This window comes from Symphalangus syndactylus, chromosome 13, assembly GCF_028878055.3.
Source record: "Symphalangus syndactylus isolate Jambi chromosome 13, NHGRI_mSymSyn1-v2.1_pri, whole genome shotgun sequence".
In the NCBI taxonomy this organism is placed as follows: Eukaryota; Metazoa; Chordata; class Mammalia; order Primates; family Hylobatidae; genus Symphalangus; species Symphalangus syndactylus.
This window is the reverse complement of record NC_072435.2, coordinates 73,316,083-73,332,622: the sequence shown is the minus strand read 5'-3', so window position 1 is coordinate 73,332,622 and position 16,540 is coordinate 73,316,083. Positions and strand designations below refer to the sequence as shown.

At 33.6% G+C, this 16,540-nt stretch overlaps 1 protein-coding gene across 9 annotated transcripts in view; it reads right to left on the bottom strand.

Annotated features, from left to right (window-relative positions):
* Window positions 1-16,540, bottom strand: part of NAV3 (neuron navigator 3) — a 908,101-nt gene that overhangs the window by 270,331 nt on the left and 621,230 nt on the right. For all 9 annotated transcript variants that reach the window (XM_055236272.2, XM_055236270.2, XM_055236266.2 and 6 more), the window contains 2 exons: window positions 9,676-9,793; window positions 8,972-9,024 (listed from right to left, as the gene is read on the bottom strand). In XM_055236272.2, coding sequence (XP_055092247.1) covers window positions 8,972-9,024; window positions 9,676-9,793 — 171 coding nt within the window. The remainder of the gene's footprint in view (window positions 1-8,971; window positions 9,025-9,675; window positions 9,794-16,540) is intronic.

Genomic DNA, 16,540 nt, shown 5'->3' with positions numbered 1-16,540 from the left:
TTTTCTTCATAACTGCCAAAACTTGGAAGCAACTAAGATGTTCTTCAGTAGCTGAATGGATAAACTGTGGTACATTCAGACAATGGAATACTATTCAGCACTTAAAAGAAATGAGCCATCAAGCCATGAAAAGACATGTAGGAACCTTAAATCCACATTACTAAGTGAAAGAAACCAACCTGAAAAGTCTACATGCTGTATGACTCCAACAATATAACATTATAGAAAAGGCAAAACCACAGGGACAGTAAAACAATCACTGGTTCCCAGGGGTTGGAGCACAAAGGATGTGTAGGGCAGTAAAACTTCTCTGTATAATACTATAATGGTAACACAAGTCATTACATATTTGTCTAATGTACAATACCAAGAGTAAACTTTAATGTGAATCATGGATTCTGGGTGATGCTGATGTTTCAATATATGTTTATTAATTATAACAAATATACTACTCTGTTGCGTGATGATGATATTGGGGGAGGCTATGCATGTGTGAGGGAAAGGGGTAGATAGGAAATCTGTACTTTTCTCTCAATTTTGCTGTGAACTTAAATTTGCTATAAAAAAGTAGTTTAAAAAATAATAAAAAAAGGGGAGGAAGTGGAGGAGGAGGAGAAGGAAAAAAACAGCTGAAGATCCAAAGACCTGAATTCCAGACCTTATTTTGTTAAATTTATTTGTTAATAAATCTAAAGATAATTTGGCCTAGACTAAATAAACATGAGTCCATACCGTAATTTTTCCACTTTACTAAATAAAGGACACAGATCGCCTCAGTGAGACACAGTTCCATTATAGGTTTGCCGTGATGGCTAAATGAAAAGTATAAGCAAAACATCTAGCACAGCACTAGGTATATACCATTGATGTTCAATAAGTAAGTGATAATGACATCATTGAACTATCAGATCTTTCTCTAAAGTTGTATGTTTCTATGTAATGATTTCCCAGTATTTCTTGTTATGTTTGAAACATGGCTAATACAAGTTAGGCGTGAAATATGATTTTTCAGAGTGTAACAAGGAATGTCAATATATTTTCTGTGTCTATCCACACAATTCAGTTTTTAACTGAATTCGTATTAAAATAATTTAAATATAATTTCATGAAGCAACTAGCTTTGGCATATCTACTATATTTCAAAATACTTATCTGATCAAAGATAAATTTTGCATATGATTGCACTGAGGTTAAGTGAACAAGATTTTCCCTATTTACTCTTTTTTCTTATTATTGAAATAATTGTAAATATATAAACTATCACAGATTTTTTCAGATAGGAGTATTACAATTCATATTGAAAATGGCCACATATCTTAATATTTTGTTTCCTAAACTAAGATTGTTAAAATTGTCCTACTGTTAAATATTTTTCCACTGATTATTGTAAGTGATAATTTTATTAAGTTTGGCAGTGGTGGGGGGCAACTGAAAAAGAAGGAGCAATAAGTTCCTTAACAACACCAACTATTAAATGTAAAAAGCTAAAATTATAAAAGGATTCTTATGAACTATGTCTTCAAATACAATGATTGTATTTTGTGTTTACAGTAATACTGGGCTACCAATAAAAAACAATTTGTAGCATTTTAAGTACAAAAAAATCAGGATAAAAATATGCCAATTATTTATTAAAGTGGTCAATATTCAAAAATATAGTAGAAATATCAACTACATTTTGCAATAGTTACATATGCATATATAAATTTTAATGTCCTTAAAAATTATTTCTTCTCTTCAAAAACAAAGAAAAAATCTGTAATTCAAACCATTACTTTATTCCAATTTCTATTTATCATATTGGTTACACAAACAAGTATAAATATTGACAACAATAAGAACAACATTTAAGCTATTTATTCTATAAAGTTAATGCAACAAGGAGTTCTTGTATTTTTAACTTTTATTTAATTTCTAAATGGCAGACCAAAGAATTCCCACAACGAAATGATTTCACGTTGCTGTTTTTCTTTGTAAATTAGACTTACTAAAACTGAAGAGAAATCATCATCTTTGGCATTTTTTTTTAAATCAAGGTAGCAAATCAGAGTTCCAATTGACTTTAGAGTTTATCTGTCCAATTTCCTCATTGCAGAAATGAGCAGAGGCCTTGAGAATTTACTGAATGCCTTTTCCTGGGTCATATACACAAAATTAGAATTCCAGTTACCTTTGTCCTTTTAACAAAACACACTGCCTCTTAATGCCTCCATGTTATGTCAATTACTTCATTTGAACTTGACTAGTGTGTGGAGCAACCTCTAGAGATAGACAGATTTAAAAATCATTTAGGTGATATTCTAATAACTTAAATATAAATTCCCTGATACTAGTAGTTTATACATATTTTTGCAAAGTTTGAATCTGTATAAAAATAACGAAATCATTAAGAAAAATACAAAGTAAAGATTTTCATTTAGTATTTCTTTATAGATCAGAACTCTATTTGTAGTAAAGCATTTGTCTTCATTAAGCTATCTTTTTCTAGCCATTCCAGAAGATGAATATTTTCAAAGTCAAGGGATCATGTGACTGGACTAACTTAGCCATATTCCACTCCTCTGAGTCATAGTGCTACAATTTTACAGTGTGCCATATATAAGATTTTATTAAACCTTTAAGAGCATTCCAGTATTTTATCTCTTCCCTATTTGGTTAAGAACCTCATCTTCTTATCTTACCTAAAAAAAAAAAAAAAAAAAAAAAAAAAGAAATCCTTTAAAAGAAGAGTGATTACAAGCAGTAGCTGAAAAAAATAAAACTTTAAAGGACAGGCTACTGATAAAAGCATGGGCTTTTTTTTACTATTAAGAATAGTTTCACTTTCCAGATAAATATAAACAATAGAAATAGGATCAAGAAATTTCTATCCCAAATGGGATAAAGATGTGAATTCCATAACAGTAATGATTCTGGGAGCCATAACCCTATGGGACATGGAATCAGATAGGCAGGAAAGACTTAAATCTAATGTTCCAGCTACTAGGAGTTAAAAAGGAATAAGAAGCCAAAAATATTCATAACAGCAAATTGTAAACAACATATATGTTATACTAAAAACTTAGGTTGAAGGTTGTGGCTGGAAAACAATTGAGCTATTACAACAAAATAGAGCCAAGAAAGAGGAAGGACAAGCTGTGAAATACATTTGCCAGCTCATTAGCTGCCTTACATAGTCTAATACTTGGTTTGTAACTATTTCACATAATCAGATGTCCTCATTCTTCTGTGCATTTTTGAAGATCCTTAAATATAATGGTCTATTTAAAAAACAATTTTAAATGTCTTTGAAACAACTTTTACCCTACATGTCTAACATTTTTGTCTAAGAAACTTGCACTTGTGTCTCTGCATTCTAAGTAAATGTTGGACATATTTTTGCTATTTTTAATTTGCTGGGCATTTGGGACATTCCTGGTATTTATAGTTTACTAATTTATTTCCTCATGTAAGCTCACCAAAGTTGGGACATGCAGTATATATTTTGAATCCTGATGCCGCCCACCTAGGAATTACTCAACAGGTGCCATCCACATTAGTAACTTCATCTTTGGATAAGGTTAAATTTAGTGTTGACTAAGCTCCAACAAACTAAGTTCTGTTTTCCAGGACCAGTTTAGTCTCAAGCTCATCAAAGAAAAATAGCCACGACTTTGAAACTCAAGATAAATATGAACCACAATATCTCAGTAATTATACTAATAAAGTGCTAAAAGGACAAATTCATATTTTTCTTAAATATGTGCTCTTTGGACTATGCTATTCAAAAGAATTATTGTTGGGATTATATATACCTGTATTATGTATATCCACACACATACACATATTATATAGAGAGAGTTAAATTTTCTTTATAAGGTGCACATGCACACGCACGCACACACACATACATATATATACACACACATATACATGTATATATATAGCAATATTCCACTCCTCTGAGTCATAGTGCTATAATTATATATATGTATATATATGTACATATATGTGTATATATACACCATATATATATATGTGTGTATATATATATATATATATGGTGAATTTTTCTTTATTATAAGGTATCCATGGCCAGGCGTGGTGGCTCATGCCTGTAATCCCGGTACTTTGGGAGGCCGAGATGGGTGGACCACCTGAGGTCAGGAGTTTGAAACCAGCCTGGCCAACATGGCAAAACCCGTTTCTACTAAAAATTTAAAAAATTAAAAAAAATTAGCCAGGCGTGCTGGTGGGCACCTGTAATCCCAGCTACTTGGGAGGCTGAGGCAGGGAGAATTGCTTGAATCAGGGAGGCAGAGGTTGCAGGGAGTCAAGATCACACCATTGTACTCCAGCTTGGGCGACAGAGCAAGACTCCGTCTCAAAAAATAATAATAATAATAAATAAATAAAGTAACCATTAAACCATTAGAAAATCACATGAAAAGAAAGCACATTAATATTATCTAAAATTCTGAAGTTGTCATATTAATTTAAATTCCTCTAGTTTCTATTTAATATACTTTCTTTTCTACTTTGAAATTATTGAGTATACTTGATGTACACAAAATAATACATATAACACTTATGTAAGTTGTAAAAGCAGAATAATATAGTGCATTATACTCCACAGAACTAGAAACCTTCAAATAACTTGCCTCTATTTATGTGTTTCTTCCCTGTTCCGGCCACAATCCTTTCAGTGGTAGCTACTATGTAGAGATTTGTGTTTATACAAATATGTTACATACATACTTTTTTCAGTATCAGTATCTTCACCCCATCATAACCTTTTATGACATGATACAAAAACAAATGTATCCCTATTGTTTTCCAATATCAAATCTTCCACACAGACTAAAATTTCCTCCTCTTCTACTTCCTTTAGGACTTGGTATAGTTACTTACCACTTCATTCCTGTGAACCCTTTCCTTTCCCTCTACTGCTTCCTCCTTCTCTGCTTTCTCCCCCCCTTGCAAAAACTCCCCTCAACTCTGTCTTCTTAAGCTATTTATTTTTTTTCTTCTCTAACAGTGTCTTAACAGGACACTCTTAGAAAAATTATTCATGACTCAATGGATATCGGCACTTCTTAGTTACTTCTTAACACGTTATCACTCTACAGAAGATGTTCACATACAGGTAATCAATGCCTATCCAATTACCAAAAATAAATACCACATTCCAGTATACCAGCTATTTAGCTGCATAACATTTGACAGCGTGTTACACATTCTGCTCATCTTACTTTGCCCTGACTTGCTGGGGTAGTCCACATATTAGAGCTTCAGCTACTGCATCTTCCCTAAGGATTAGCAGTCCACATCTGTGATTCTGTTCCTCAACGATAGTCTCACTCTGTCAACATTCTTTCCCTTTCCCGACTCCTATACCTCTATCACATAAATATTTATATTTCCTAGAGTGAAAAACCTCAGGTTTCTTCTCCTGTGACTTTATGCAGACCTCCTGTAAGATTCCATTCTTGTCCATGGTTTCAAATATTACCTCTTTTTTCAGTATATTCTAACCAATATTATTTTCTGACTTTCAGAAACACATGTTTAATAGCCTTAAGTTTCCTCCAAATTGATGTTTTAATAGATACATCAAGTTCTACATGTTAAAATATGAATTCATCACCTTCCCCCCTACACACCTTTTTAAGAAATTTTTTCTGCTTCTATAATAATCATCTTGTTTAATGGTAATTACTTACCCATTCAGGCTAAAAAATTGGGGCCATACTCTCCATTGCCCACATTCAACTGGACACCAACACTTACTTACTTTATAATCCCCATAAAGCATCTAGGGTGATCTTTAAAAATATTTATATTGGATCATACCACAGCCCAGCTTTAAAAGTCTTCCAAAGTCTCCCTGAGTTAGAATACCATACCAACTCCTTACTTTGGCCCTACGCTATCAGGCTTCCTTGTTCCCTTCAAACAACTCTCCTTGTGCCTAATCCACAGTGCTCTTCTATTTGTTTGTGGAATGCACCAAAGTTACTCCATTCTCAGTCCCTTTTGTTCTCGCCTATGTAACTGTTGCTGTTATTTATCTAAACATTTGCTCCTCCAATTCTCAAGTGTAGTTCACTCAAATGTTGTTACACCTTGTACTCAGTGCTCAGTAAATATTGATTACATGTGAATTACCTGGCTACTATGGAAATTTATCAATACATTGTAGATTCATACAACAAAAGGGATCTTCTATTCTTAAAGGCTTAAAATGATTCAATAAAGGGTAGCAAGTTTAAGATTTAAATAAAAACAATTTGTGATTAAAAATAGTAGCAGACCTAATTTTACTTTATCTTTTGTTATTAAGCACCAACAGCAACCAAAGGCCACAAGAGACCAGGTATACAAAAAGAGGTGGCCAAAGTAGTCCTGTGAGCAAGTATACCACTCACTCTTACTAATGTAACACCTCCCAGTGTTATGCAATCAAGGAACAGGCAGCATCCTGTTTGGAGTAGATACATGAAATTCATAAGCCTAGTCATGCTATCATAATTCTATTTCCTTTTCATTCTTGTCTCAATTAAAGTCTGGAATTTGTATTCACTAATAGTTCTGACACAAATTCTTAAGAACAGAGGCAAAAATAATTCAACCAAAAAAAGTTACATTTATTTCATATGTATTTTTCTGAATCAAGATATTGAAGGCATGCCAACTTCAGATTCAAAATTCAACCACATCTTAAAGAAATGAGGATCTAAGTCATTCTTAGTCAATATTTGATATGATTCCAACTAATGCTTTTTGGCTGAATAAACTACCTTTTTGATAGCATTTGCATTTCTCAGACTTTGGCCTTTCTATTTTGTTTTAATCAGAAGTGGAAATATCAACATAACTTGCATAATATCTGTAACATGATATTTTGCAGTTAACAGGAATAAGAAGTAATAAAAAAATTAACAGAGTCTGAAACTCAAGAGAATCTTTTCACAGATCTGTAGACTCTCTAGGAACAGCTGTTTCAGATAAATAGGTAAAAACAGCACCTCTATTAACCATTGTTATGAGCTTTGGAATTTTTTTTCCATCACTGAGTATAAGCTTCCCTGTTTATTGAATTCTCTGTAATACCAGAATCAAATTGGAATGGTAGCCAAGTAGGTGAGAGTTTCTAGACTTAAAATGTTTAATATTATTCAACACCTCTTCATGGTAAAAATAATGAAATCAAAAGCAACCATGCTGGGTTTAAGAAACATAATTATGGTTTCAGGGGACTGTTGAGCTTTTTAATTGAAAGCCTTAAAAATCTTTTAACAGGTGTTAATCCATGCATGTGTCCTTTACAAAGTTTGTAGCAATACTATTCTGCATTGCATAATAACATACATATCTCATTGTCACATTCTAATTAAGGTTCATTTTACAGATGAGAAAGCTGAGGCTCAAAGAAGTTACATATTTTTCTCAACATCACACGGCTTATTACTGTATCGAGGTCTAAATGTCTTCTGATTTGGCTTGTTCACAGTAAAACCTCAGAAAACAACTGTAATTAATTCCCACAGAGTCACTTAGAGTAATTAGATCAGGAAGTTTCCTTAAAACCGAAGGATTGTATAGAAATCCTTTCTTTTACAGTGATTTTTTTCACAACCATATACACAGAGTTCATGACATTATAATAGGTCCTGGAAGTAATTATTTTTTATTTATTTATTTTATTGTTTGATTTTATTATTTTATTTATTTATTTGTTTATTTATTTGAGATGGAGTTTTGCTCTTATTGCCCAGGCTGGAGTGCAATGGCATGATCCTGGCTCACCATAACCTCCGCCTCCCTGGTTCAAGCGATTCTCCTGCCTCAGCCTCCCGAGTAGCTGGGATTATAGGCATGCGCCACCACACCTGGCTAATTTTGTAATTTTAGTAGAGACAGGGTTTCTCCATGTTGGTCAGGCTGGTCTCGAACTCCCAACCTCAGGTCATCCACCCACCTTGGCATCCCAAAATGCTGGGATTACAGGTGTGAGCCACCACATCTGACCAATTATTTTAAAAATAGACATGATAGTTAATCACTTTTAAAAATAAATTATGTTTATTATTTTGGATTTCAGTTTTCTGACATTAAGTAAAATAGGTCAGTGGATTTTAAAAGTTTATAGATTTTTTTATTCTTCCAAGTTTCTGACAACTAAGAACTCATTAAATTCATTTAAAATGCCTATTCTGTGCTGAAGAGTTTTGGAGAAAGCTTCATCTTGTGGATTTTGGCTGTCATTCCTGATTATATCTGCTTGATGTAACTTTAGTTAAGGCATTTTATATTTCAGGTTTTCCTAGAAAACTAAGTTGTGGCTTTTTAATTAAAAAACATATTTTTATCTCTGTAGTTTATTACTCTTTGACTTTATTATAAAACTTTAAGTTTTTATTGGTTGATAAAGATAAGAGATAGCTGGGAAAGAGGCAGATATCCAGGCTGAAGGCTTTCTGGAAGAGACTACGAATCATATCTCAAAATCAGTCACTGCTCACCAAACTTACAGCAGCATGCCTTGAGAACTATTTCCAGAAGTGTTGAAGAGTCCATGTGTTTACATTGGACTTTGTTGTGAACAAAGAAAATACTATTTATATATTTTAAAATGCACATGGCAAGGCCTGTTCTTTAAGCCAGTTGTTCAGACAGAAATAATCCACTTAAAAGTAGAAATGAAATTTACTACCATTAAGACCAGTGTTAAATTAAATTATACAGCACGGCAGAACAAAAAAAAGTCAAGGATCTAATAAGACATCTGGAAATATGTCATGTGTATATAAGAGTCACTTAATGATGTTGATGTGCCTAAATTGAACCCACACAAATACATATGAGAGAATGGGATCAAATGGTTTCTTAAGCAGGAAGACATGCAGAAAAAAAAATATCCATTTACAAATGCAATTAATTCTGGAAGTGAAGATCAGCATTATATATTGAGAATAAATATGATTCTTACCATCTGAGACTGACTTCTAGGACATCCATTGATATCTTCAACTTTTTCATTTGCTAAAGCCAAGAGATAAAATAAAAGAGAGAAAAAAAGAACGACATGCTTAAGCAATGAAGTGAAACACACACACGAAAACAGGAAAAAAAAACACCAAGCAAAAATGCTCCTGCTACATATATTCTGTCTTCCAAGCAGTGTACAAGAAGACACACTTATTAACAGCCGCCAATTCTATATGCACAAATCAGGCAAAAAAAAAAAAAAAAAAATGAGTGAGAAGGAAGTTGCTGCTAATTCTTTAGCCTGTGCCAAATGATTGCTGACATGAAACCTTTCACAATTGTCCCTGCTGGATCAGGATACAGTTTCAAGGCATCTCAGAGTGTATGAATTGCTCCAGCTAATGAACTACACACATGGGAGACATATGGTTTAATAAAGCATTCATTTCTGACAGTTCAATTCAAATGATTCAATAAAGGTTAGCAAGTTTATGTATATAAAGATACAGTTCTAGTTATTTAAAAGTATGGCCAAACTGCCTTTTTCAAACATCCTCACATAAACATTTTAATTAAATCAGGGGAGAGCTACATGAATCTCAGAGACACATGGACCAATTCAGTAAGGTGCTTAACTTAAGTTGTGCTTTACCAAAGAGATGGGAGCAGAGACTTTCATGCTTTCTTTCAGAAGGAAGGGCTTACCAATAATCTGGATGATTTCTGCTAGGAGTACTCCATCTGCAATGTCTTGTTGCAAGTCCTTGATCAGCCGCTTATGGCCCGATTTTGCTAGGTAGTGGTTGGCCCAGTCAGTGTAAATCTGTTGAACAGAGAGAAGGAAAAAGTGAGATGGGGTGAGGGAAAAGAGAGACAATAAAATGCTGAAGACAAATGTGGGATTCAAAGGGAAGCTATTCTGGATCACATTCCAGTTTAAGAAGTCATAGCTCTAAAGGAAATAGTTGTAAAGTAATTTTTAAACAGCTCTTTCCCTGACTTATCTCTCATTTCAAAGGGGATGATTCACTCTCAAAATTAAGGGCTAGTCACTTGTGACAAAGCAAAACTTCCCTCCGGGATGACTACTGAGGAAACTCCCGTTGCAAATCAGTTTGGGTTTTCTCTCTCTTTATTGTTTCTATCATTTTGAAAACAATCTTGCCTGTTCATGTAAAAGAAACCCACCTGGACTGATTTACATAGAAACATTACTATAAAAAATTGTGTTTCTCTGAGAAGACTATTGAATTTGTCATGTGAGATACTGTATGTGACAAGATTTTGGCATCATTTTATGAGATAATTACAAATACCTTCCTGTCTAAGATATTTTATTTTTGGATTATCATCTTCCACTTAAGCCTCTTGAAATGTGTTTATATGAGAGAATAGAGGCAGCAAATGGAGTTATTACACAGAAATTACAATGTAGAATTCAGAAGTGGATTATAAGGCACAAAATTGACAATTTGACATAGAACACAGGTGTCTCTTCAACAGCAGATCATGATATACAGAAAAGCTGAAACTCTACAAAAAGTTTACAAAAATAAAACTGTTAATTTTTTCAATTGAACAGAATACTTACTAATTGTAAGGGAAAAATAAGCATGAAGATTTCAGCTTCATGAGTGGTACATATGCATATATTAGTGGATTTATTACAAGGCAGACTATGATGTGATGTAACAGAAAAATGAAATATTTGAAATGAGAATAGAAGAAAGAAAATAAGAAATATGCTTGTTAAAATTATTCTTAGAAGCACTGGAATTAGAACTGGAAATAACACAGAACCTAAGCATGAGAAGTGAGGAGAAGGACCTTCCTTGCAGTGGGTATGACACACAGAAAAGCCGACAGGCAAAGAAATCTAGGACACAGCCGCAAAATCTGTAATTGAGGCAGAATGTCTAAAATTAGGGAAAATTAGGCTGAAAAGGTAAGTTGCATTTTATAGTCACGAACACTAAATGCCAAGCATGTTAAAAACTTTTTAAGCATTTCCAACAAAGCAAATTCACATTTAAAAAAGTAATAATAATAAATCAGAAGTATAGAAACTAAAAAGTGAAAGTCTCCCCACAACTTTCAACCCTGTCCATTTTTGAATAATTTGGTATGAAGAGTTCTAGAATTGTGTGTACACCCCACTTCACACTATACCACAGAACACACACACACACACACACACATACACACGAGATGACATTTTTAACCAAATTTGGCTGAAATTTTACATATTATTTTGCAGTTTCAAATTTATATGTAACAATATTTTAACAGCTTTTCTAACAGCCATTTCATGTATGTTCATCTATTTTTAATATTGCATTATATATATCAATCCCCCAGTTGATAGATATTTGACTTGTTTAAATGTGTTTCTATTATATCTAAAGTTGCAAGAGACAGTCTGATATATGTACCTTTCTGAACTCACATGCTAGTGTTGTTATATGGCAAAAACCTAGAAATGGGGCTGCTAAGTGTTCTGAATGAATCTTGGGTCTAAATATCACAAGATTACAACACAGAAGAAAAAGTCTTCCTTTCTATTAGAAAATACAAATTAGTCCTACTGGCATCAGAAGACTAATACATATCTGGTGGTGATTAAGTTTCTTGAAAGACGTAAACAATTGGAGGCATCCCATTGCGTAAGAAAAATATATGTGAGAGCAAAATTGCATCTCCTTTTATTAATATCCATGATCTCTATGTTGAAGATATTGAAGATATTGAAGGGTAAGAAAAATTACTTGCATAACTGTCTCCTGAATTGGCACACAAATACATGATTTTTAGGTAGATGCTTTTATTTGGTAATAATTTTTCTCAGTTAAGATTTGATTATATTCGTATGATCATATATTTTTTGGAAGGATTTTATACTGTTTAGAATTTAAAACATTGAGCACTCTCCCCTTCTTAACACATCATTTAAATGATAGAATTGTTTTGGCCTTCTAGTAGAAACTTCAGGTTCAGTCAGACTTGAGTTGTGCCGAACTGTCGATATGCAAAGAGTGGGGCCATGGGTTGAAAAAGGATTCACAAGCGTGAGGAGAATGAGTTCTGGAGTCGGACAGATCTGACTTGAGACCACTTACTACCAGTGGAACCCTGGACAAGTTACTTAACCTTCAGATTCCTCTTGTAAACAAAAGTCTTGTTGTAAAACAAGGAGAAAGATAATACTTACATTATAGGATTGTGCCAGGACTAAATAAGACAGCACTTGTAAAGCATCTGTCACAAAGCTAGTCATGAAAAAACATGCTTGCTATTATTATTATCACATGGCATCTAGTTTTATTTTGCTGTGATAGCTTTCCAACAAATACTTGTTAAAGTTATAATTTCACAAAGGTTAAGAAAATTGAGAAGGCTGGCATCAGAAAACTAAAGAAATTGTAGTAATTGCTTCTGACACTACTCATATCACTAACTCTGCCTGCCTTTAAATTCACAGGTGTTGTGAATCTGTTTGCCATCTGAACTCAGGGAAATCTAAATAAAAGATTGAGGCTGTCATATTCTCATCCAGGCCTGTAATGTCTCTACTGTGACACCACTTCCATCAAACTGTATTGCATTGGTTTTGTTTTATGATGACATTAATTATACACAAATATTTGTTTAAATAAAAAACAAAATGATATGAACTGAAAGTGAAAATAAGAATACTTTCATTCTCCAAATGCATGTCAATGGTTCCTTAGCCTTTATCCAAATTCATCCTGGGACTTAGGTGAGAAAACAAATGGGAGGCCAGCTAGTTGGCTTCAAGGTACCTTGTTGGTAATACCTGTGTTTTAGCTCACAAATCATTTTTTGTTTGATCCAGAATTTCTTCCAGAGGAATCCCAAGCTTAAGGGCTTTGATATGTCCAGCATCTCTAATATCTGAAACTTTGCTCAGGCCACAGTTCTAACTTCAGCTGCAATCAGTGAGAGCAATGACTATATAAAGAAATTTAATGCAAATTTAAAAATAATTGCTGTACACTTTATTTATTCCTTCTAATAAACAGCTGTGTCTTCCATACGTAAAAGATACTTGAGACCCTCCAAGGAAATGACAAGAGAGGGAAAACCAGTGCCTTCCAAAAGGATATTATAACCTAGATGGTGAAATATTTCAAAAATTACAAAGTAACATGTAAATATATTGTAAAATATTATATACAAACGTACTTCTCTCTTTCAAAATTGTATATGTGTAAGCTGAATAAAAAGGTGGAAAAATGAGTTGTGTCTTTAAGGAGACTTCAAGCAAAGGACACATGGTATATAAATGTATTTAAAACTCATCAATAAATTTACTGTAATGCTGTGATGAGAGAGAATACAAACAATCTTGTCAACTGTCATTAGAATGTGATCTTTAAATAGATACAACAGGATGGTGAAATCAGGCCCTGAAATTGTATTTGAATTCCAAAATCGCCCTCGGTTCATTATCACAAAAATAATAATCACAGTATTTAACCTTTTAGTTTCAGCTGAATGAGTTACAAAATGTGCAGTAACGTATTTTGCAGGCTTATGCTATGAATTAATTATAGTTTTTTTAGTGAAGAAATTTGTATAATTGGGAACAATATCAAACTATTCATAATTCAGTGTTTGGTAATTTTTGTAAAAGGGTCATTGAGGACTTTAATCATGAATGTTCTGGCTAAAGCTTCCAATATGATTTATCACTAGACATCTGAAGCCAGTCTTCTTCGACAGTTTCGATGAACTTCAACGTGATGAATATAAATATCATCCCATCTAATAATTTCATCTCAAGAAATTCAGAAGAATTAGTGAGATTGCATTTACAAGAGGGCTACTTAGAAATTCTAGTACAATTGCACGCATAATCATTCATTTACCATAATTAAAAGTGATAAAAATCAAAGGTATCATGGTATATTTTACATTTATCAGTATGAATTTTTGGGCCTACTATGCAATAGCATGTATTCTTTGAGGAACAATTCACATTGTTGGAATGTCTGCTCTGCCACTTAATATTCGTGCAGACTTTGATTGAACATTTATTTTCTCTAAATTCCACAGTATTATCATCTGTAAAATGGCAATAATATTATAACCTACTGATACAGTTTAGCTCTGTGTCCCCACCCAAATCTCATGTCGAATTGTAATTCCCAGTATTGGAGGAGGGGCCTGGTGGGAGGTGACTGAATCTTGGGGGCAGACTTCTCCCCTTGCTGTTCTGATGGAGTTCTCATGAGATCTGGTTTTTTTGAAAGTGCGTAGCACATCCCCCTTGGCTCTCTCTCTTCCTCTGGATCCCACCACGTAAAATGAGCTTGCTTCTCCTTCACCTTCCAGCGTGACTGTAAGTTTCCTGAGGCCTCCCGAGCCTTGCTACCTTTGGAGCCTGCAGAACTGTGAGTCTATTAAACCTCTTTTCCTTATAAATTACCCAGTCTCAGATATGTCTTTATAGCAGAGTAAAAACAGACTAATACCTCAACCGATGGAATTATTGTGAGGATTTAATGAATTTATACTTTGGAATATGGACTTTCACTTAAAATATGTATTTGCTACATGTTAAATATTATTATTAGTAGCTCACTGCTTTAATATGAAATACATTTCCATTAACCATGAGAATTTTATTAATATTGTAAACCATTATTATTGTTAAACTCTTAAATCGTAGATATTCATCCAAATATAGTTTACCTAACTAATTAAGGAAAATTGCAGGAAGTTGTAGTGACCTTGTAGCTGCATCATTTGCCTCTATGATATTTCTCTCACAGTGCTCATTTTTCACTATAAATATGAGGATGAAATAGAAGGCAACATATATGATACCATATTTCTTTTGAGCAGTGAACCTGCTATGAAGAAACAACATCAGAAAAAGATCTACTCTGATTTTCCTAGAAGTCCTAAACATTCGTGATTTTTTTTTTACTACTGACAGTATTACATACTATCTTTGTCTGTCACAGCAAGCTGCTTCTACATTTTAAAAAATTATTTATTTTAGCATTTGGTTAATATTTTATAAGTAACCTACCACTCAGTTATATAAAAATAATTATAACTATTTTTGTTATTCCATACACTACATAGAGGTAGATGTGTTTCAATGGGATAAAGTAACTTATTTTTAAGGAATCCTAAGTAATCGAAGAAGTAGGGAGAAGTGACAGGGGAAAGACTGCCTCTTCATTGAAGTTAAAAGTCTGTTTGAATAAAAACACACTAATCTGTAACCTGATTAGAAAATATTATGAATATAATCAGAGGTTTTAAAAATATTAGCTGAGCTAATTTTAACCCTGTACTTATTTAAAACATTACTGTTTTCCTTCAACATTCAAGTAGTAGCATTACATTTCTATAAGCACTGCTCCCTGGTATATTCAAATTACTGGCTTTGTAAAGTTAAATAGGTTCTTCTAAGCCATAACAGGAATTGTGTTGAAGACCAAGGGTTTCTATGATAATAACTGGACTTCTAAATCTTAAAAATCAGCAAAAGACTAAGCATATAAAGTACAACCAGAAATCATATCTTAGGGAAGGGTGATCAGTGAGCTAAGTGTTTTTCCCACAAAAAGAAAAACTAGTATAGGGAAGCGAACTGGAAGGAAAAGGAACCCTAGAACAGACTGAAGAGGTTACCTCTCTGGACTGAGTTTCAAAGTAGCATTCAGACCTGAGAATGGAATCACAAAGGACAACATTGACCACAACAGTAAAGGAAAGCATACATTTTTTTCCTAATCCCCCAAGAGCCATATGGAATTTTCTGGAAGAAAGAAGTGATCCTAGAGAGCACTTGAAATCAGGACAGGAAGGATGCATAGAGCTGGTACAGAAAAGCAAGAAGGGCACAGAAGATGTGAGGATAGGTTAAAATAACTAAAGTTATGCATGACAAGCATCCTACCTTTGGGCACACATCAGACAGCAGCCTTGGTGGGTAGCAATGGCAGTGAGCAAGCTGTGTCACCCCTGGTGCCATGATAATAAGTAACCACAATCAACAACCCTCCCCAGGCTATCACTGCAGAAAGAAAAGGAAGAATCTGGAACTGAATGAGCCTGGTCCTCAAACAGTGAGTTTTAAACAGAAAGTGATTATGTTACTTTGAATTGAGAGAAATACATTTTCTCCTACTATACAGAGAAAGAGGCTTAAAAGGTGAAGTTATATATTTTTTCAAAGATATAATTTTGTACACCACAGTTTTAAGACTCAAAAATTCAAAACTGGTAGGCAACATTGGACAAAGAAGGTTGCAAAATGACAGTGTGGGATTAAGACACAATACATACTACTTTTAGACGTTTTGAAAAGATGATCACAGACTGGATCAGCAGTTGTTGTTACAGAACGGATATGACCAAAAGATTTGTGAATGAGTCCAATCTCATGACTCTTGCAGGCCTTCTAGAAATCTCAATAGCTCGTGTGGTACAATTATGAACTGAATCCATTAAAAGTTTTGGGTAACATCATATCATCACAATATATGTAATACATTCGCCATCTAGCTAGTTCACCGCAGTCTGTATAGAT